At 33.5% G+C, this 24,362-nt stretch overlaps 1 protein-coding gene across 5 annotated transcripts in view; it reads left to right on the top strand.

Moving 5' to 3' along the window:
• The window catches only part of LOC138319216 (annexin A6-like), a 93,760-nt gene that overhangs the window by 13,439 nt on the left and 55,959 nt on the right, over positions 1 to 24,362 (top strand). For 3 of the 5 annotated variants that reach the window (XM_069262203.1, XM_069262202.1, XM_069262204.1), the window contains exons 3-9: positions 2,043 to 2,123; positions 8,377 to 8,495; positions 8,830 to 8,938; positions 10,848 to 10,952; positions 13,428 to 13,535; positions 14,131 to 14,157; positions 17,111 to 17,203. In XM_069262203.1, the coding sequence (XP_069118304.1) occupies positions 2,043 to 2,123; positions 8,377 to 8,495; positions 8,830 to 8,938; positions 10,848 to 10,952; positions 13,428 to 13,535; positions 14,131 to 14,157; positions 17,111 to 17,203 (642 nt within the window). Of the gene's footprint in view, positions 1 to 2,042; positions 2,124 to 8,376; positions 8,496 to 8,829; positions 8,939 to 10,847; positions 10,953 to 13,427; positions 13,536 to 14,130; positions 14,158 to 17,110; positions 17,204 to 21,690; positions 23,250 to 24,362 lie in introns of those variants that run through there. The other 2 variants (XM_069262205.1, XM_069262200.1) reach the window with 2 other exon arrangements.

Raw genomic sequence — 24,362 nt, 5'->3', positions numbered from 1 at the left:
TGTAATTACGATCCGACATTTCTCACAGCTATAGCTAGTGGACTATCAATACGGCCATGCTTGATTAGTCACAGACGACCAGGTGTATCAGTCTAGAATATATCTTTAATCTACAGAACTGGGTGATACATACATTTTCTTACACATAAGTTGTTGTACTTTTAAGGAATCTGCCAGACTTTATAACAATGAACACTTCAAGCCCATGTCTTAGGTACAATGTTTCTTATGTAAGTTTTCACCTTACTAATCATAGTAGTTCCAGTATTACTTACCAATTATAATTGGTATTGTAATTATAGTTCTCATGGAATGAAAGCTATACCTAACACTCTACCAGTCTTGGTGTAAGACTCTTCAATACCACGCATGTTGTGTGTAGTTATAATTATCAATAAACATGTCACATCTTAAATGACTATGGTTGATCTTGATGGACAAAACCAATTTATACCAAACCATTTGTGGTGCCAATGGTCCAAACATAAGCTATAGACCCAAAGAGAATCTGTATGTTATCAGTAATCTACTGAACTAGACTAGAGGATTGCAGTCACTATCTCTATAGTGATAGGCCTCTGGATTGTAAGTTAAGTACTTTGTGGGTAAAGTCAAGTTCAAAACTTTCATGAGGCAGATGCCAGGTACTGACCTCTACTGTTTTTCCCTGGGTGCTCCGACTTTCCTCCACCTTCGAAACCTGGTATATCCTGAAATGAATAATAGTTCTTTTAATATGTCAAAGTTCTGGTTCTGAATTTTACCTTTTGATGAATGATCACAGTCCTAAAAGACACCCTCAGGTGTATTAGTTTTAAGATTTTATTCAATGGTAAGCCTTATTTCTATGATGTAGCAGTCCACTAATGAACTATCAATGGTTAATTGATTTACCTGAATGTGTAATTAGAAGGTGTGTATCTGTCTGAGCGTGTTAGTAGTCTATATAAACCTGATCTAGCTGTAGATATAGCTCCAACTTCTTTATTACTTTGAGCTTTGCAGCTCACCACATAGGTACCACTACTGTTATAAATCATTGATATAGTCAGGTCTAGGTAAGGTGTATATAAAAAGGTTGGATTATACAAGTTATAATTACTTTTCTTTTGGATTAAAAGAAACTTTCTGTATTTGCTATTCATTAATTCTTAAGTGAAATTTACAGATTTGTTGATATTTACTGCAAACAGATTATATTTCAGTTTGTCAGGTGAAGCTGTAAATTGAAAAGATATGGCCAATCTTAATTTATAAAATGGAATGCATGGAAGCAAACCATTTCATTAACTTACAAAAGATACACCCATTGCATCAAGTACATGATAATGTATGGCTTGCTTGTACCATCTGACCTTCTATTAAATTTAAATGTGATGCTTTATTTACTACAAGATAGTGGTTCTGCAATGACTGATATCACATATATATAAAGACATTCATGTGTTGAACTTGAAGATTCCAGTAAATCTTGTAAGATATTCCATTGAAGTATCACACATTTTGTGGTAGGAAACATTCATGTCTAGCTGTAGATGCATTATAATATGGCATCTACTAAGCATTAGAGGTTAGCCTCCATAATTTGTCTATTTGCTATAAACCAAGGTAATGTTTCATAAAATTTTTAACTCACTAAATTTTGTAACTTTTGTGGAAGAGATTTACAAAATTTCTTAAATTAGGATCATTTGGAAGTTACACAAAAAAACGTTTTCCAACTTTAGGTCTTCCTGTAAAATGACTTGCCAGCAAAATTGAAAATGAAAGCTATTGCGCAATGTCTTGTGCTTATCAAAAGCTATTTTAGGTGAGCAGATATTTACTTAGAGTATTTGTGCACATAAATGTGCATTATTATTAAAGATTGGATTTTGACTTGCACAAAGCAGTTAAATGGAAAGTTTTTGCTTACCATAACTTACTAATGTTCATATTAATTACAAAGTATCAGTGATCTTTCTTAGTTTAATAGTGTCTGTATTCAACTTTTACTTATTTTTGGAAGGTTTTTAAGATATACTTTAACATTTTATTTACAGCTTGCTGAATCAAGGACAAGACTAGATACAAAATCACCAAAGAAATATCCCCATGTCATTGTAAGGCTTAAGAGAATACAGGTAAGGACAGTTGTATTACAAATATTGATTATAATGATAGTATAATAAATTACAAATAAGACAATAAACCAGAGTGTTTTTGTAGAATCTAATTTATTATGTTTGAAAGATATACTTCCACAAGTTAAAATCCAAGTAAGGTTTGTGCCCAGAAAACAGTGTTAAATAAGAACTATAGATTTGTTAATGAATGACATACACATTTGTCAAATTGTACGTCCTTTATTGTTTGTGGATAGAGAGTCATCAACCCCTGTAGTGACTGTATATAATCAGTTGGCATTAGCCATGGCTTCTGACAATGGACTGCAAACATGATATGGACCCATTACAAGTTTGATCTCTTGTTTGAGCATTGACAAACTCTGTATCAATGTAGAATGGTCAGAGAGCATTCGTTTGTCCTTTTTTTTTCATTGTGATAAATGAGAAGGACACAACTAGAGTCAGTTACATTTTACATTTAAAGTGATAATGTGTTTATTGTATAACAATTGGACTAATGTTCTGATTGTGGTGAGTCTTTGATCCATAGAGGAGAGATGGGTTGTTTATGAGGCATAAACAAAATACTGATACATGGTACAGATACTTCGGTCACTTTAAAGAAGGTTTTTTTCGGTTTATATCTCTGTGCATGTTGTTTCAGTAGAACCACTGAATTTTGACCTTTTCATGGTGCTTAGATTGATGAATGCTGATATATTATTAAATACTACATGGAGTTTAATTTTGGTCAGAACTGTTCGTTTTTGCGAGAAGTGGGTTACAGATTAAGACAGTAATGAACTGTGAACAGATTTGTTAAAAATTATATTTTGGTGTGCAGAACAGATTTTACATTAATGTGATTCTATCACAAAACTTTCTCTCTGCAGTTTATCAAATTCCCTACCGAAAATAGAAAGGCACTCCTAAATCCAAATAGACATATTTAATCAAGTCTATCTGTAAAATGTAATAGAAGCGATTTTGACTGTGTTCTTGAGTAAACATAATTGTTAAACTCTTATCAGGACACATCCAGAAATCGAATATTAGTTGGTAGCAATGCTTTGGTAGCTCTTATTTCTAAGGGACTCAAAAGTAGTTACTGGTATGTGTTAGATAAAGACTTTGATCTACCCTATTCGCTGTTATTAACACCCTGGGCACTTAAATAGTTGTAACAAATGGTGCACTTATTAATGAACCAAAATGTAAGGTGTGGATGAAAAAAGGTTGCCATATTTTAAATACTCATGATATACGTACATTCCTTTTATCCTTTGAGATGCATTATTATGTTGCGTTTCACATGTAAAAGACTCGCAAGTTCATGTAATATAGGATACAATGCTGATGTTAGAGGCATCATATGTTGTTAAACATTGATCCATGAGATGGGGGGATTTATACAACTTCAACACTTCTCCAGAAAAGGGGCGGTAGGAACACTAATTATGGCAAATACAGTATGTATAATTCAGTCAACCACATTACAGAACCAGCTTCATTTCAGTTGTTCTTATTTTGTATAAACATGGCAATTTTATGAATCTTTACCATTTGCCAACCAAAAAATGTTTTGTTGTCATATTGTTTAGTCTGAGGATATGTCTGATTAAAAAAACAGGGATTCCATTGAGATGATAAAATATTGAGTATTTTTTACTCCACATGACATACACTATACTTTTATTTTATGTTCAAACACTAACACAATGGCACACCATCAAACTACATATGTCTCGTTAAATATATATGATTATTACCAAGGAAATGCGGAGCGAAGCATTGTGTGGGATGAGAGGAAAGTGTACCAATTGTTTAAAGTCTATAGCCAGTGTGTTCATGTGTCTTACTTATGACTCCCTAGGTTTATTTCCTTATGGCTGACACATGAAATGTCAGTTTCACCTTTTGATAAATTGATGAATTTCTTACAGAAATCAATATGTCAATAGTTTTTATTAGGTCACCTGAGATGAAGTCTCAAGTGACCTAGTCTAATCGCCTTTTGTCCGCCGTCGTGTGTCCGTAAACAATTTACATTTTCGACTTCTTCTCCAAAACAGCTGAAGCAAATTCAACGAAATTTTGCACAAACCTTCTAAGGCATAAGGCCAATCAAAATTGTGAATTATATGTTCCCCACCCCCAGGGGGCTGTGGGATGGGCCAAAAGGGATAAAACTAACTAAGATTTCAAAAATCTTCTTCTCCACTCACAGATGTGGTAGAATCAAATACTCTTCATAGATAGAAAGATCTAAAGACCCTTTAAAAATTGTGAAATATATGACCCTGGGGTCTCTCGTTTCCCCCTGGGGAGGGGTTAAGTTTACTATAGTTTATATAGGGAAAACACATTTTTGAACATTATTTGATCATTTGTAATAGGAAATGAGTCATACTTGATTAGAATAATTAGCCTGAGATATAGCATTTTAACATCCATATCAGTCCTCCCTGACCCCCTGGGGGACCAGAGGGGCAGATGCCAAACAGGATCAAAATGACTTAAAATTTCAAAACATCTTCTGAGGTCTTGGGTTTGATGGAAGCAAATCCTCTTCATAGATTAAAAAGTCAAATCTATAAGATCACTGACCGACTTCAAGGGCCAGTATGTAGTGTTTATAAGTCTTGGTTTCATTCTATATCTGAACTCAGGTGAAGGTTTCGGCCCATGGGCCTCTTGTTCAAATAAAGCAACTTGCCATTTTTTTTCAAATGACTATGTTATTCAAAGTAAAGTAAGCTGAATTAAAGCCTCTGTTTATGTTCCTGATAATGATTTTAAGTCAAACTAATTATATGATCTTTGGTCTTTCAAACTAAATAAAGTAAAATATTTATAAAGGCATATTATATAGGTTAAGACTTCAACAAACCTTACAAAGCTTTCCCAGTAATACATAATCAAAATAGTATTAAGTTTTATTATACTTTACTATAGTTGGTGATCGTGGATTAGACTTAGCATACTTTACGTATATAATACTATTGAATATATCCATACACGACTATAAGGGTTTATATATATATAGCGAGGATTGTTGAGCCCTGACATAGTGTTGATGTATTGGCTCTAATTCAGTGCTGGTTACGAAAACACAAATAGTACACACAAACCATACTTCCTGTCTCTCTAATATCTATCTAATGTGGGGTAGATTTCACTTCCTGTGTGTCTAATGTGGGGTAGATTTCACTTCCTGTGTGTCTAATGTGGGGTAGATTTCACTTCCTGTGTGTCTAATGTGGGGTAGATTTCACTTCCTGTGTGTCTAATGTGGGATAAATTTCACTTCCTGTCTAGTGTTTCTAGTGAATTGTGGGGTAGATTTCACTTCCTGTGTGTCTAATGTGGGGTAGATTTCACTTCCTGTCTATCTAATGTGGGGTAGATTTCACTTCCTGTCTAGTGTTTCTAGTGAATTGTGGGGTAGATTTCACTTCCTGTCTATCTAATGTGGGGTAAATTTCACTTCCTGTCTAGTGTTTCTAGTGAATTGTGGGGTAGATTTCACTTCTGCTGTATTTACTGTAGACATTGAATTAAAGATATTTCTATTTTATGGGACAAAAAGCTAACATTGTCAATAACACTGTTCAGCCTTTTTAAAATTCACTTTTTAGCAAATATTGATTTGGTCCCATAACAGCAGAATATGTTTAAAAAATTAACATGTTGCTAATGTTTACACTAGGTTCTATATACATGTATTATAGATACCAAGGCAATGAGTCAACCAAGTCTTACTCCCAATTGACGGACAAGAACCTGTAGACTGTATAATAAATGATATTTACTTTCGTATATAGGACTGAGTCCCATAGACATGTGTCCCCTATGGGGTTAGAATGGAACCATAACAAATCAGGTGATAGGAGATAAATGAAGATCTATTTTTAAAAAGTTAGGTATACAGTAAGACACTGTTATATTGAACCTCTGAGGACCAAAAAAGTTACTTTGATAGTATAGTTTGTTAAATAAATATTTAAAATTCCTTATATGAACCTAATAACCTTGAATTTGTTGTGTGTTTGTTTTACTGTATTCCCATGTACACAATGTATTTTGTATGCTATAAGTTTTAATGTTGTTGTGTTGCTGTTTTACTGTATTCCCATGTACACAATGTATTTTGTATGCTATAAGTTTTATTGTTGTTGTGTTGCTGTTTTACTGTGTGCCCATGTACACAATGTATTTTGTATGCTATAAGTTTTATTGTTGTTGTGTTGCTGTTTTACTGTGTGCCCATGTACACAATGTATTTTGTATGCTATAAGTTTTATTGTTGTTGTGTTGCTGTTTTACTGTGTGCCCATGTACACAATGTATTTTGTATGCTTTAAGGTTTATTGTTGTTGTGTTGCTGTTTTACTGTGTGCCCATGTACACAATGTATTTTGTATGCTTTAAGTTTTATTGTTGTTGTGTTGCTGTTTTACTGTGTGCCCATGTACAGAATGTATTTTGTATGCTATAAGTTTTATTGTTGTTGTGTTGCTGTTTTACTGTGTGCCCATGTACACAATGTATTTTGTATGCTTTAAGTTTTATTGTTGTTGTGTTGCTGTTTTACTGTGTGCCCATGTACACAATGTATTTTGTATGCTACAGTTTTAATGTTGTTGTGTTGCTGGATTACTACATACATATTCCAGCTTTGAGATTTCCATTAAAATCAAATCTTTAATCTTGTTGATTAAAGTTCCATAAAGCTTAGATAAAGCAGAAATAAAGTTTTCATGATTCACTTGTAGCCATCACCTTGGGTTAGACTGGGTTTTATTCAGTTTGAATTTTAGTGTTGGAAACACATTATACTTTTCTCCTTGATTGGCAAGTTTATTGTCTGAGGAAATTGAATTTAAATGCCATGCTGCCCCCTTACCACAAAGTATAAGTACCTCACAGGGAGTTTCTAATGTTTGTGTCTAAACGATTTTCTATAGGTTCACAAGTCTAGAGTTTGATGAGAGTATTGGTAGGCCTGAACACCTTTGTAGAGCAGTGTAATGGTGCATTGATGGCATGCTTACATCTCATTTATCACAGGTGTGGAATGTAGCTCTAATGGCCTGTGTTATTGGTACTGACACAGGGAAGGAAATAAAGGTAGCAATATCAGAAGTTATCCATCCTGCTGTTTGACCCAATACTGTAAAATGTTTTAGGAGTTATAAGCATCCTAAAGAATATCATGACTCAGTAATATAAATAATTCTTTTATCATCAGAGCTCACTGAAATCTTTGAAAATGTCATTAATGTCTGGTAGGGAATTGGAAAATTATTCTGATTTCCAGGTATCGATGATGAAAAGGGAGAATTTGCATATGACATTTCCCTAAGTGAAGGATTGAAAGAACAGGGATGGTTTGCTCGTTTGCACCAGAGGCATACTCATGGCTTTAGTCTTGTTTGGAACTTTCATTGTTCAATAGTTATTGACTTTTCAAATGATTTGTATTCTGTGTAACCATAGGAGTATGGTAGTAAATGAGAGCAGGAGGGTCCCAAGAAATTTGTTGTCAGCACTCTATTGCAGCTTCAGTTCATATGAATATTTGCCAAGCACCATATTCTGAAAGAATCAAAATATGTAAGATAAGTTTGAGATTCAAGATTCCTGACTGGTCAAAGTCAAGGTCATTAACAGCACTTCTTCAAGGATTTTCAAACATTTTCAAAAACTGTTGTGTCTTGATAGCTAGGACCAAGTGTAAGAGATCATGTATGTATTACTTCTGCTCCAATACAAAAAGCAATACAACCATGTGTTTGTTTCCATGTTTATGTTAATCTTAACAGGAAATTTGAAGAGAAAATGTATATTTGGTGTTAAAATCTATCTTTTCTTCATGTATTCCCCATTTTCTACAGATTTCATATTGAGGCAGAGACTTGTATGACCTATATCTTACATATATATTTTTGGAAGTATTATTGCATCTTGATACCTACTTGTCAGCGACCAATTCTCGCTAAGTACCCATTCTCGCCCTCACATATGTATTTGTATGTTCAATAAGTATTTTGTGGACACCTCATGCATGGTAATGTCTTTTTTCAGAAGATGACTTTATTCAAGAAAATTTGCGTATAACCATACAAATATGTACATATGCAATGGTGAGAATAGGTACTTGGCAAGAATTGGTTGCCTACCAGTATTGGTGGGTAGTAGAATTTAAGTAATGCTTCAATAAAGATGTTTGTCAGTGTTTTAGAGGATAAGTGTTTGTGTATTACAGCAAGAAGAAGAGAGGCAGGCGGAGGTTGACCATGAGAACAAGGTACTTCTACAGAAGATGACCCATATCATGAAGAGCAGACCTGAGATAGACAATTGGAACGAGTACGAGCCAAAAAGGTAAGTAAAACAGCATTACGAAACAGGTCAGAAATGGTGTAGTAATCCCAAGCACAAAAATCAAACAAGATTTTCTCTGATTTCTTCTCTCATGTGTGAACACTCAAGGAAACTAAACCTAAGGTTTTAAATCACAGAAAAGGAAGCATAGTTCCTCAGTCTCTTGATTATGATACTGTGAACATTTTGTGTGGCTAATTTATATCACTTACAATTGCCATTAATTAACTGATGTTCGGTGCTAATTTGGTCTGTTGTACTTGAAACTTATCCAGAACTAAGCCAGTGTTACAGTTTTATCTTAGTATTTGATGGAACGATAATTGTGTTACAGTTTAAACTATGGCAGTCGCGAGAAGATGCTACGGGAAATACAGATGCAAAACATTGGTATTGCTCGGCGACTAGATCGTGCTCAGCCTGTCTATAAAAATGATGATTTGGTGAGTACTATCACAACCTGTATGTAATAACAGGAGGTGAATCTGGTTGTCACTATCAGTATGTATATAACCTATAAATGAAGACCTGGTGAGTACTTATAGTTATCTATATCAAATTCTGAAATCAAATAAAATGTGAGTTCCATCATCTATTGTCAAATGATCAATAATGTTACAATTTGTATATAAATTGAATAAGACTAATGCAGATTCAGTATAAGTGACTTTATTTCCTTTTTCACAAATATATAATGAACTGTATTCTTAGTAGTAAATTCACCTTGAATTATTGTAGATTGAGAAATACCTTCTTTCAAACCTATTAAAATTATGCAAGAAGTTGCACTTAGGTTTATATAAGCTGTAACACTGATAATAAGCTATATATTTATGATCTGTTTTTATGAGGGAACCTATTTGTCCATGAATGATCTATTACAGGCACTGAAACACTGGGTACGGGTGTGGACCATTAGGCTATTGTAGGTACTAGTGCTAGTCTACAAATCACCTCTATGGTGATGTGCTCTTGTATTATGTATGATTTATAGTCAGCAGCAATCGAGGAAACTGTTCAAGCTGCTCTGTTTACCTTTTACCTTGTTAGAGTAATAATTAACGGTGTTAGTGAGGAATTCAATAATGTGATCCTATTTACTATTAACTAGATAAGTGGCAGTCTTTGGACATATCAATAATTATCACAATCAAGTCTTCATTAGCCATTGTTATATGTTTACTCTCTATTGACAAACCTTTTATTGACAATTCTATTCAGTATCCATTTACTCTGGACTTCCTCCAGCAGATAAATGTTAATGTTGTCTTACACCCTAGGGTTGAACCTTGGTTTTATAGGTTTACTGAGGAGAACCACAGCTACAGTAGTACTATAATCAAAGATTGATAAGCCTTAGTTTAGAAAGTAAAGGATTTGTATTGAACATGTTGTTGAACTTGTTAAAATCTTTTTTGTTAAGTGATTTATTTATGTGGAATATTAATATAAACATGTCCAATGATTTAAGATTTTCAAAATGTTCAATTTATAGATTAATATCTAGGGGTTATGTGCAGTTAATAGAAGTACATGTATCTTAAATGTATTGCAGGTTCACACCTAAGTCCTTACGATGAAGATCTAGTGAACGTGTTCCATATTCATGCAGAAAATTCAGTTGGTTTAGAATTATTTTCCTCCACGTGACTGTTGGAATTTGCCAAAGATATATTAGGGTTGACTATATTGCCTAAAATTTAACTATTGCAATACTATTGCTATCGGGGGAAACACTATTGCGATAGTTAAACTATGTAGACTACAATTGCAATAGTATTGCATTCTGAATTATATTTAAAATCCAGTCGATGAATTGGCCGTCATGACTTACATCTAGTGCAGTATTGGTTTAGAGTTACTTCCCTTTACCTGCTAGCGTCAGTACCAACTTAAACTTAAATGAAGATCATGATCGAGAACATTGTTGGTGTTTGTGTTTTGATTAAATAGAATGGAAAAATTGACACTTTATCATGACTGTTAGACTGTTTATCAATCATCTATGAGTATATAATTTTAGATTTTAGTCCAAGTTACAGAAAAATATCTGACAATTGAAACTATCGATATTTTAGCGTACTATCCGCGATTGTTATCGACTTTTTTATATTGCCATCGATTGATTGAGTTGAGAGGCATACAATTGCAATATATTGATAGTCCTATGTAATATGTTACACCCCAAAGATATAATGACTATGATCCGAGTGAGATCACCCCATGGGCACCCCATTACATGGTGGATCCCAGTGTTTCAGGATTCTCAATGGAGGCAGGAGACATTCCTAGTTTCTATTGAACAGTTACCTAGCGTTTCAAATCATTGAATTAAACTGTTTTACATTTAAGGAAAATGAATATCAGCAAAAGAGATACCTGCAGGCTTTGTGGGCTGAAAATGCCAAAGAATTTGGTCAAGTAACCCCCAGACATCTGAAGTATCGCCAACTTAAGGTAAGATTTGTATTAACAAATGGTGAAATGACACTAAAAACTTGTTAGAAATGATGGCGATGGGGAGGTCTGACATTAACTTGAAATAATCAGTCAGTGTAATTTTGATTCTGATGTTGATAACTTCAGCACTAATAGTAAACATATCTTGTCAAGGTGTTCAAACAAAAAGTACATTTGGGACAGGAATGTCAAAGTTAAATGTCCTGGTCAACTCTCATCAGCTACCTTATATACTGTAATGAAGATATACCAATAACAATAGGAAAGGTATCCTGGTATTGTTTCTAATTCCTTCAGTAGATTTATGTCTGTTTATCATTAACTCCCAATAAACAACTACATTGTATTTGTGTCCCTACATGTAGTCGTACCGATCCGAGTCCTACAGATCAGTAAGTAATCCGGAGATCCACACACTGTGTTCCTTCACCGTTTGTCTACTGACTTGATCCTAAATTTGTCACCTTTCATGTTGTTTGTATAGTTATCAAAGTGAAGATTTGTGATTGAATGTACATGTGATGCAGTACTGTTTGTATGTGGAGACACTTTAATCTAACACTGCCATACATTTGTGTCTGGTAAATGCACATTTATTATAATAATCTAATTATGATGATTTAGTTATTACAGGTACAACATAGACTTGACTTCCCTTCATCTATTGAAGGTGAAAATTAAGTCTCTATTTATCTTAAATAGATAGATCATAACTGAAGATCTACAGTTTGTTTTTACTTCTGTAATAAATGGATTGGTTGCTTCGTTCATAGAACCAATATAGGAATAAAATAATTCATATGCTTGCAGTACTTTAAATTTGTTTTATGTTAATGTAAAGATACCTGTATTTCTGCTAATATATATCAGGGAATCTTGTTTTTCCTAACATAAATGATAAATGAACTAAAAAGCCTGGCTTGAAAAATCCTTTCCAGAATGTGGGCAAAAACCATTTTGATAAGGCACAAAAATAGTGTGATATCAGCATTAAACTGGCGTTGTTAATGAATATTGGAAATCTGTTTATCTTATGGTTGTTTTGTTTTTTGTTCAGTATGTTGTGCCTTTCCTTGGTTACGAAGAGGTAAACAACTTGTACATATTTAGTTAGATTGATAAGGACGGAATGTTATAACATATTATATACTATTACAATAAATATAGGTAGATATAGTATTATGACCATAGTATTAAGAAGAAGTAATTAACAGCATTGTATTTGATTTTATTTACTGATAGATTATTTACATATTAAGTATAACAGAAATTTTATGCACACTTTTAGGTTTCTAAAGTGATAATCAATAACATTTATGCAGTTGGTAAATATTATCAAAAATTATTCAGATGAACTTTCAGATACTTTGATGAACAGTAAAAAACATGAATTTTAATCAAAACAGTTTTAGAAGGAAATTTGTTTTATTACTCCAATAATTATTTTGCATTATGTAATTTAGATAAATTACCTGCTTGTATTAGTCCTGTATTAGCTTTTAGCTGTTATATATTTTTTTTGTCCTATCTGACAATCACCTATTAAACTTGTTTTACAATCACCTGTTACAACTTGGTGAGACGATGGTGTAACTGCAAAATACATGTATCTATGATAGCTCTGATTCTTCCTCTAAAGTTTTAAGTCTTACTCTTTTACTTGGACAACTTTGACATCATCTTGTTGTACAAAAAAAAACCCATTTAGCCTTAAGAAAAGAACCAAGATTTATCCTTACAATGGAAAAATATGTCTGTTTGATAGTATGTTATTGTATGATAGAGAAATTTTGCATGAGCTTCATTGTCAGGGCATGTTGAGCTGTATCAGTTATTAATTAGTAGATTTTGTATACCAGAAGGCATGCTAATATTACTTAATTAGTATGTATAACCATTGTGTATCATTTGTAGGGCAGCACAACATATATGGCCAAATATGGAAATTCTGATTACGTTTCAGCCAATCAAAGAAATCCTTCTTTTAGTTATTTACTTATGTCTGTAAAATAATAACAGTGATACATGTACTGATTACTCTATGATAACAACCTTCTGGCTTCTGTCTAGAAGTACTGGTAATACTTAACAACCTTCTGGCTTCTGTCTAGAAGTACCTGATTACTCTATGATAACAACCTTCTGGCTTCTGTCTAGAAGTACTGGTAATTCTTACGATGAACTATGCATAGGGCCGTGGTAACTGAATGGCCAAGGTTTTTTTTACTTAATTCCTACAAATGGACCTTCACCTTAAACTTACATACTTCGTCCTTATAAATTTCATGGACCATGTTGGTCCCAGGACCGGTTGCTAATTACTTGGCCTAGGTCATTTGGTTTTGTTGTTGTTCTTTGATGTTCTTTCCACATCAAAACTTTAAAGACCATTGTTGTACACCTGAAGGTTTGCAATGAAAATTTAACAGGTTGGAAGAACTGTAACACCTACCTGTTTGTTGACTTTTACAGAAGCAGGCTGAAGGGGAACCAGAACAGGAGGAATATGAACCAGAAGATGAACCATATCATCGTAACAATATGATTGCCAAAAACACAACCTTGGGTTTACCCCCCATTGTAAGTGTTTTAAATGTTGGATGAATACATACCTGTATTCTATCCTCTGTCTGTTCATCTCATCATCATCACCTACTTAAGAGGTGATGGTATTTTAGCGCTTATTGCCATGACTACCATTAACTTTCATTTGAGTATTATCCACGTCTTTCATTTTGTATAAAAGTAACATATTCTCAATTAATTTATGTTCAAAATGTTTGATGTTATTCACACAATTTTATAAAGAGCTCCCTTGAAGCTATCATCTTGTTACTGTATATGTAAATCTAACTCATTGACAGTCATCTTCACAATCAGTTGTATCTCGTTAACTCAAACTTATACACAGCCTCTTTAGTTCAAAGTATTGATGGATCCAAATTTCACTTTATATTGCCCTCAACCCACATGCTAAGATAAGAAAATTAACCATGGTCCTTTTCAATATTGAGTTACCGAGGTTACACTGTATTGTCAATGTATATAAAATATCCCCACTTTTATTATTAATTGTGAATAACTCAAATTTTAAGATTTATTATACCAGGTAAGTATAAGGTTGTTGACTTTATAGATAAAACATTAGGCTGTATGTTTTGGTGTTTTATTTCAGGACAATGACAAGTCTAATAGCAAACAGGTATATGGTCACAACAGAACCAGTTTAATGTTGTAATAATCCCCTTATGCACCTCTCAAACTTCTTTTTTTAAGCAATTAGACATTTTTAGAGATTTTGCACTTTGTAAAACATGATAATTTCATGCATTTTATGACAGAAAAGTTGTTGGTGTGATGGTTTAGGGAAAAGAAACATGAAAATGTTACAAAATTATCAAAAAATGTAGGCTTTATATCTGTATAGAACATTATGCACTACATTTAACAACTTCTCGGAAGTCATCAACAATTTTTTTGTTTTAAAGATTGAATAATCATGCTGCCTTCATTCGCCAAAATAATTGATAATTATTGCACACATTTAGTATACAAGACATCCTTTAATTTTAAGAATATATTAATCTGGAAGTGATGCCAGCTGCATTGTATGGCCACTTTTGTTGTGCATTGTTGAAAAGGGTTAGGGTGCTTGATTCAATAATGCCATGCTTTTCAGTCTGCATAGAGCAAAGCTTTTACTTGGCTTATTGTTTTTGGAAAATCAAAATGCTGCATCCATAATCTATCATAAAATCTATTAGATGTAATCGTGTTGCCAGTCTTTGAGGTATATACAGAGCAATGCAATATTGATTTAATTAGTAAGTAAATGAGCAATGGTAGAGAGTTAGAATTCTAAGTAATGAACAGTATTGCTGTACATCTTGCCTTTAATGTCACATAGCTCAGGTCTGACACTGTTTCAGGAATGTTTTGCATGCTGTTATATGTACCATTACTATTAAGCTTACCTAAGTGGTGGTTTGTAGGCATGCATTTACATTTCGTATCCTTTAACACTATAGATAGGTAATTAAGTACATCATGTATATAATGTAATCTGTATCAGCATCAATCTAAATCACGACTTTCTAAACTCACTTTAGGGTAAAGATGGGAGCATGAGGGCATGGTTAATACCTTTACTAAACAAAACTCTTATACCTTTAAAGTAAATACAAGGGTAAAGTGCTGGGTCTAACTTAGAACCAATGGCTGTCTAGATTTCTGTAGAACTAGAGTATGTACATGGATTGTGTTTAGAGTTAGACTTTATCAAGTTCAAATGTCCAGTAGTGAAGTGTTAAAGTGTATTTACATCATATGTGTAGCTGTGCATTATTTAGGAATATTAATTAGAACTAGCGTGTATGTACAATATATTTTATATGTGTAGTGTTTATCCCACCTGATGATCCCTGATGTGTCCCTTTGACCTGTTCCAACATTTGTGATAGAATATTATGTTCCAGATCCATTCCTTAATGATTTAACACATCAGTTTACCAGAGTGCTAACAGTTCAAACCAACATAAATCATTACAGCAGTTATTTCCCTAAACAAGATTTGTCTCCCTTAACATTAAAAAAAAATTTGTTTGACATTATTTTAAATATTCTAATTTATTAATTATTTGAAAGATGAGCACATGGCTATTAGTTTTATTTACTAGTTATACAAATCTGTGGAAATTACCTATCACATTACAACACCGTTGTCATGTGGTTTGGTGAGAAGTTATCCATGTCTAGCTGTTCGGCTTACCTGGTTTATGAACTTCAAGCGATGAACTTTGGCAGACTAAAGTTCCATATCTAATGTTATCATGTACCCACTGTGACCTATATTTTGATATTTGATCTACATAAAACACCTACTACTGATAGAGGACTATGATAATTGTCTAAATCAATTTGCTTCTTTTTAATATTTGTTTAAAGTTTTTGCAACAGTACTGCTTATTTAACTTGTAAATATTAATAGATTGCTGTATGCAAAATGCAGAAAAAATATTTGTGATTAAAACAGACTACATGGCTAAGGATTAAAATCTGTTAGATACATACTTTAAAGTTTATTAGATTAGAATTTTTATATTGCTTAATTACTGATATAATAGAAATTTGCTGCATTGCATTTGCACCTTGAAGATACTTGCTTATTGCATATAAGAAAATGTTTAGCCGGATAAACTACTCATTGGATAGTCATTTGCGTATGGTCTTCTTTTTTTTGCATTTCCTAGAAATTTTATCACATACATACTTAACAATTCTTAACTTAATTTAAAAAGAAAACAAAAACAAAAATAAAAAAATGCCCAAAAAACAGTAACCATGAAATATGATGACTGTAAATCTAACATGATACTTTAAAAGTTAAGTAGACAAATTCAGATTTAGTTTTGTTAGTTTATGTCATAGCAAAAACTATATACATCCTGGTCAAATCTAATCACACAGTCTCCTAAGACATCAGTACAGCCCTGTTTGACATCAAACACATCTGTTTTCTTTTAATATTGCACATGATTATCATGTGTTTCGCAATATCACTGTCAACCATGACACAACACTACCATTGTAAAGTGCAGTCTCCATGCAAGTCACGACAGAAGTTGATTATCACAGTTTTTTCAATTCATTATCTTCAGTTATTTCATCCAGGAACATAAAAATTTGCTTTTGCTATTGATGTATTCATTATAATAGTGTATGCATCTTTTCTTGCTTAGATATTTATATAGTTATTTTGTTGGCTTATTCAATGCTAGTATTGAACCATAGTAATAGTCAAAATAATTTAATGTCGATAGAATAATGTTAGATTATTCATTTAAATCAAAACCTTCTTCATTTCTTCAATTCTGAATAATTTATGTTTTAAGTGTTGCCATAAAAATAAGCATTCATGTTAAAATATGATAGCATTAATATCATGGAATTTATTGATGTCTTGTAAATAAGATGTATGTGTCATGTGTTGTTCTGTTATGTAATGTATTTCATTATTGTCGCATTATTTAGATACCTGACATTTAAGACATCAAGGACAGTAAACCCACTTTAATACCTCACAAATATTTTGTAAGCCGAGACATTTGTCTGTCTCCTATTTGTTTGACCTTGACATTTAAAATTTGGTCTTGTAGAACATAAGATATATGAAGGAGCCTGCAGGATCAACGTCTGACCCCTACAAACAAGGGAAGGGCCAGGACAGACTGCCACGCCTAGATAAAAAGGTCAGTAAAGTTTCTAGGCCTGTCAAATGTGATGATGACACTTCCACCAAAGAGGCCAATTCGAGAAAGAAAATTGAATCGGCTAAAACTGTTGAATCAACTAAGAATGTTGAATCGGTTAAGAATGTTAATCTAGGATCAACAACTAAAAAGACCCGTTCTCCTAGAAAAATGGATTCCTCTAAAACTGACTACTCAGTTAAGACAGTGGAATCAAATACCTCTACTAAAAAGGCAGGTTCAACAAAGAAGCTTGACTCTGCAAAAACTTATGATGATCCTCCAGCTAAAAAAGTTGACTCCTCTGCTAAAACTCACGAATCTGCTAAAACAATTAAGTCCTTGGTCCGAGCTGACTCACCTACTAAAACAATTACTTCAACCAAAAGGGAGAATTCACCCGTCAAAAAACAACTTTCCTTAGGCTCAGCCAAGAGAGATGATTCTTTCTTTGACTAAAGTGATTACTGTTCTAGTTAGGTTATAAACACTTCAAGACATAAGGAAGTCTAAACAAATTCAGATAAGGCCAAATTTTTAATTACGATGTAGAAAATCAGTTTATAAACTAAGAATAGTTAAAAATTTTGGACAATTAGATTAGTACATGGATCATTATTGCTGTGCACATATTTATTTTAGCTACAGTTTTATTATATCATAAACGCTCTTCATTCTGTCTTTGAAGTTCTAATTTATGTACAGCGCTAAATTTTGTAAAAGGATATTACGCTAATTTATATCTGCATTAAAAAATCATGATCTATATTTTTTGTTGCACTTGTACTCCAACTTGACTGCTTTAATAAGATAAGTATGTTTACAGTACAAGTATTTAAAACTTTGTCCTACCTAAAACCAACAACAATACTACAGTATTGATAAGTCATGTAATACTGGTATGTGATTTGTGTATTGATTTTTATGATAATATCACAAAAATGTATGGTACATTTTGTTTCAGATGTATTTTGAATATAAGTTTTGTTTACAAGATTATTTACACTGACTGTGATATATATTTTGTTGAGACGTATACAGGGTAGGTAGTGTAAGGACAGCTCTGCTACAGACATTGTACATATATATATAGGTAATCGTGTAATGTTTTCTGAATTACACAGTAATGATGATTGCCAAGTTTCCTTAGTGTGGAAAGTTATCCTGAACAACATAAATAGTCTTCCTTCATATAAATGACCAGGGTATTGATTGTTCACGATATACAGCAAGTGAAAAGATGACTGAATAATTCATGAATGCTTTAATTATATATGTGATATATAAAGCATTAAACCTTGTGGTGAAGGGAGTTTTTTTTACCTGGAATACATGTAATGCATTCCCTCTCCCAGCTCTGTTTGCTGCTAACAAGGGTCATTAGAGAACTGAACTTGCACGTTATTATTGTTTCTTTTGGAAACATTTGAAAAATAAAAAAAAAGTGTTTTATATAATTCCTTTGATAGGAGATTGAGGTATGTGTAACATCAGAAATCCACCTTTATTGGCTATGTTTACTTGACCAGCAAAGAGGATGCTGGGGGAATAGAATATAACTCATACAAGGTGTCGGAACTTAATGAAGATTATAAATTGTCACTACCAGTAACATCTGTTGCTAAGTAAATAGTGTGGTTACCATGGTAACTTAAAAGGGGTTACTACCATGGTTACCATGGTAACTTACAAGGGGTTACTACCATGGTAACTTATAAGGGGTGATATATTATTAATTAGGTTCTGAAGCTTGTGTCTTTATCTTGATATGTTACCATTATTGCTAATGAAATGAATAAATTACAAGAAAACCAAACTAAATCATCCTGATCACAGTGAAATAATCCACCAATACCAGTAGTCAGTAGATAGTTGTTTTACTTTATATTTGTCTAGCTTTAGAAAAGTGTAAATATGTTAAAGTCATGACAATGATAGATTAAACTTTTGGTGATGGTATATTTATTTATAAAATTGTTTTATAGATATATGTTACTGTGTGATGATCACTATGTAATTATACTGTATATAACACATTCATTAATGTTCTCGGATTATATCAGAGATTGCTGAAGTTTCTATGTGATATATTTGTTGTTTATTTTGTCCTTTTATATCCATATTTCCTTTTGTTGTTTTGTAAGATAGATTATTGTTACATTTCCACTTGCCTCACAGTTTAATATGTATAAGACATTGTAAGAAGAGTGGGATAACTGCACACCTCTGCTAGGCTTGCTATACATTGGTTTTATATAATCTCATACTTATGGAGTTTGTTTAACATTCATAGTCACACCCACAACAGAAAACTAACTCTAAGTCTTGTAAGTAATATAATCATTCATTATCATATCTCCTGTTGTTTTATTGTTGTATATTACTAACATGTCTAACTTGATTTTGACTGTTTTTCTGGAGAATCTGACTGTCTTTCTCTACACTGTCCATATTTCCTGATAAGAAGTGAGACATGGTAGCTCAACAGTGTATGGAAGTAAGGATTTGATTCAGAAAAAAGTCTAGATTGTTTGGGTATGGTGAATATTAACAAATTAATTACCAATCAAAAGTCACTTTTTCACTCGCCTATTGTACCGTGTTAGATATCTGGAGTTACCAGAACCAATATACCCTTAAACCAAGATCTTATGGAGAAAGCTATCCTTATTCAAGATATGCCATCCATATTAGTATTTATAATTGTCATTTACCATTATATGGTAATCCTGGTAAATCTTGGTAAATCTTTGTAGAGTAGCTGTATAAGAAGGGAGGGGGGCTTATTGATATCCAGGATTTCTTAATGTTTTCACTTTTCACTGAGTGATTCTATACTCAAAGACAGTTTTTGTTTGTGATTTGTTTGAATTCTTTGTGATTTTCCTTCTCCTAACCATTCTGTTCTTTCTGTCTGTGCTGTCCTCTCTCTCAGCCAAAGGATGACTCTCTGAATATGTACCGAGGTACCCACACAGTCCGAGTAGTAGGCGCGGACCAGGTAAACTGAAACATCCAGACTTCAGCATGACAGCGTGGCACAATACCCAAGGACACATTTAAGGGACCATTTTATATCCTAGTAGAACATACTGGTCGGCTATTATAGAAAAAAAAAACAATTCTTGTGGAATTATGTGAAGAAGTTAATTGCAAACTCCTTTAATTTTTTATCGATATCAAATTTAATCTCTTGGAATCTAATGTTGCATTATTGATCTTCTGTACTTGCACATGGCTGTTGTATAACTTTATGTATCGTTAATCACCTCGGGATGATATTAGATAACTTGAGTGCATGACACATTATAAATTGCCTGCTGCACTATATACTCTGATGTAACCTTGTAAATATATTGGCAACATAAAATCTATAACTTCTCTGTAGATATTCTACGCATTGGTGAACAATCTACACAGAAATACTCATATACATATATAGTATTGATAGAGAAATCATGTTAGGAGTCTCTGATCCCAGTCCTACTAACACAATCATTCCATCAGCTAACAGTATTAATGCTCATTAAATTAATTTTTTCAAATCATCTTTTGATATATGTCTATTTCCTAGCTTTTGATCATTCCATATCTGATCTTTTTTGATAAGTAATGATTCCTGTATATCTGGTTATCCTTCAGTACACATCATTAGAACATATTGATATAATGGTAGATATTTATTTTTATAGATGTATATATATATTTATGACTGTTTAGTAGTAAGGACGATTGATTGATTTATACACAGTATCTAAGGTGATACTTTCATACATGAATGTGCTGTTTAAACCTATGTAGGCTTTTGTATAGAGTATATTTTGTAACAGTAAGGACAGGTATATATCCTGGGCACTGCTTGTTTTGTGTTGTGAACCTTAAGTTGTCTGCACCATAGTAAATTCTTCATGTTGTTCTAGTACACAACTGTGCCTTTAACACAGTATACATATATATGATAAATTGATCTCTTAATTGCTACTACATCATTGATGCTGTGCCAGATACAGGGCTCCATAACTAGCTCTCAATAATTCAACTATTTTATTGGTATGATGTGCACTTCAGTCCTTTGACTTTTCAGCATTAAACTTTTATATGTGACAGCATTGATTAATTGAGTACTCTGCCTATTTGTGTTACATTTTATGTATATTAGATGGTTCATTTTAAGATCCACACATTGATACATACATATATACAGAAATAAAATTTAGGGAAATTGTTATGAGTTTGCTTTATTACACCTGAAATGAATGGAAATTGTTTGTTAATTAGCATGCAAAGTTTATGGATAATTTTATAAATATTCATTTTTTTTATGGAAAAGACTATACTGTGTTTTTAGCTTTAAAGCATATTGATAACTATGGACTTTTCAGTGTAATCAAATTTTTCTTAAAATATCATTTTATCTGTTATCGCTGCTTGGATATCCTTATAGCCAGAAGTAAAAGTTCTTCAATCGAATCAATTTAAAACACAGCTGGTGGGGTTTGATGTCTTGCCTCCTATTGTGTCCAACAATGGTCATGTACATGTGTATGTAGGAGTAGCCAGACATCAAATTAGGCATCAGAGAGATGGAGCAGGGCAGGGAAGGACTCGTAGGCTTGATCCCAACAGGAATGTGGTGAATACTACAAGAATGGTGAAACATGTTGGAAATGGTGAGAATATTCAACCTAATCGGGTTAAAAAGACAGAAAATTCTCCTCCCAGACATGTGGGAAACAGTGAGAATATTCAACCTGTGGGAGAGACAGGAAATATGCTCACTTGCCATGTTGTTGTTAAGACAGAAAGTACTAAACTGCATCTAGATGAAAAAACAGAAAGTCCAAATTCCGATTTTTTTGGGAAGGTAAAAAATATTCACCCTGACTATACGGAAAAGAAAGAAAATGTTCATCACATTCCTGAAGGGAAAGCAAAGAGTTCCCATTCTAACCCTGTTAGGGAGAAAGAGAATGCTCACCTTAACCATGGGGGGAAGGATGAAAGTATTCACCCTAATCTGAGAGGGAAAGTAGAAAGTACCCAGTTTTCTCTATTAGGGAAGGGAGATAACTCGAGGATGGGAGATAACCAGAGAAATGGAGATAATCCAGTAATTACACACCCTAGTAAACTAAGAAAGGGTGATCAATCCGTAATTATACATAAAGGTAGAATGAAGAAGAAGGCAGAGAGTTTTTCTATCATAGCTAGATACAAAAGGATTGAAACACAATTTGCCAAACTGAGAGAAATAAAAGACAAAGGTTTAAACCCTAACCCAGTTTTACCTGCCATACGTTCAAACACACATGATTATAGTAGCAATCATGACTCAAAATTTTTAAGTGTGAAGTTAGATGATAAGTGTGAAATAGAAAAGTCCTTTGATGATACAGTTAGATTTAGTAATTCAGTGGTGACTAGTGGAGGAGGTGGTACTGGTAGACCTGTGTCAAGGGATGATCGGAATCCACTCCTGTCTCAGGTAGGAGACAATATAGGTAACAGTGGGGAGTCCCCGGGAGGGAGTAGTGGTGATGGGAATCCACTTCTGTCTCAGGTAGGAGACAATAAAGGTAACAGTGGGGAGTCCCCGGGAGGGAGTAGTGGTGATGGGAATCCACTCCTGTCTCAGGTAGGAGACAATTTAGGTAACAGTGTGGAGTCCCCGGGAGGGAGTAGTGGTGATGGGAATCCACTCTTGTCTCAGGTAGGAGACAATATAGTTAACAGTGGGGAGTCCCCCGGAGGAGGTGATGGGGAGGGCTTTATGATCGGGGTATCTATCCGGGGTATAGATGTAGATAAACAGGAATACACTAATATCAGGAGTAGTGATCAAAACTTTGAGGAACAGCTTCGGAGGGACAAGGAATCTTCACAGCTCGACAACTCAAGACAGCTAGTAAGAGTGGACTCCAATTATACATCAGTAACTGACAGTCTAAAAAAAGGATTTCACCGATCGCACATCAGCGTGTCCTCGTCTGTCGGGAAATTATCCTTCCTGACGAAATCGGGGGGCAGTATGGACGGCTCAGACAAGGCAAGCTCCTGGTGATTGTGTTGTTGGTGTGTGACTACTGTGTCTGTCTGTACATCTGTTATGACCCTCCTCGTCAAATCAAAAAACTTGTCTTAAGTGTTGTAAAGAAACTTCCTTTATGGTGTGTTTATTCTGTTGTATTGATGCCTGAGTACTAAATGGTGGTAGATTTGACAAGGAGGGATGATAACAATGACCCTGGTGATGATTGGTTTGCTGTTGTTATGGACATTTTTCCTTTCCACTTTACGTTGTGTAACAAACTTTGTGAAAGTGTGGCAGATTCAGCTAGATATTGCTTAACTATCCAGAGCTTCAATATTCAGCTTGGTTTGATATGTGACTTCCATGTACATTTACATGGTATCATGTTCTAATTGAGTCTTTCGGCAGTTTGGATAAAAATGGAATGTAAATTACACAAATTTGTAAGTATATTCAATAAATTTCATCAGTATATTTAATTATGCATGCTCGCTATATTAAGAAACAAAGCAATAGTTAACATAGTGCACAATTCATTTTCATGAATTTTGTTCCAGACCTTTTTGCAACCACTTTTCAGCTCTCCTTACGCACAGTATTCTGTTCTGACCATTTGACCTTGATCAGGTAGACCTTGTGACACCGATCCATCGTCACATCATTTGGGATTGGTGACACAGCACAAGTCTATCACAGGGACTCCAGTTCTCTAGATAACCAATAACATCTATTTCAATCTTTTGGTGAATTTTCGCAAAATTCTTTACAGTATCGAATGGGATTTTAAAGTTTTTAAATACAAATGATATTTGCTGTATTTTGCTGAATCTACTATAGTTACTCATACAGAGTTTTGTGCATGCTTTTGATTTGTTGTTAATTTGTTGTAAGCTGATTTTTAAGTGTTGTACACTGACGTGTTCTACCAATGTTCATTTGTTGTTGTGAGTTAAATACTACAACCCATTACTTTATGCATGTATGTGTTAATTAGTGGGCAATGTAATGTAGATATGTATTTTAATATGTTTTAGGTGCCATGTATACCTGTAATTATGTGCATAAACTTCTTTATTTGGTGTGGCCATGATAACGCTTAAAGTGAACAAATCATTTGAGTTAAATGTA

Source organism: Argopecten irradians, chromosome 3, assembly GCF_041381155.1.
Source record: "Argopecten irradians isolate NY chromosome 3, Ai_NY, whole genome shotgun sequence".
Lineage (NCBI taxonomy): Eukaryota > Metazoa > Mollusca > Bivalvia > Pectinida > Pectinidae > Argopecten > Argopecten irradians.
The sequence above is the reverse complement of the archived record's forward strand: the minus strand, read 5'-3'. Positions and strand labels throughout refer to the sequence as shown.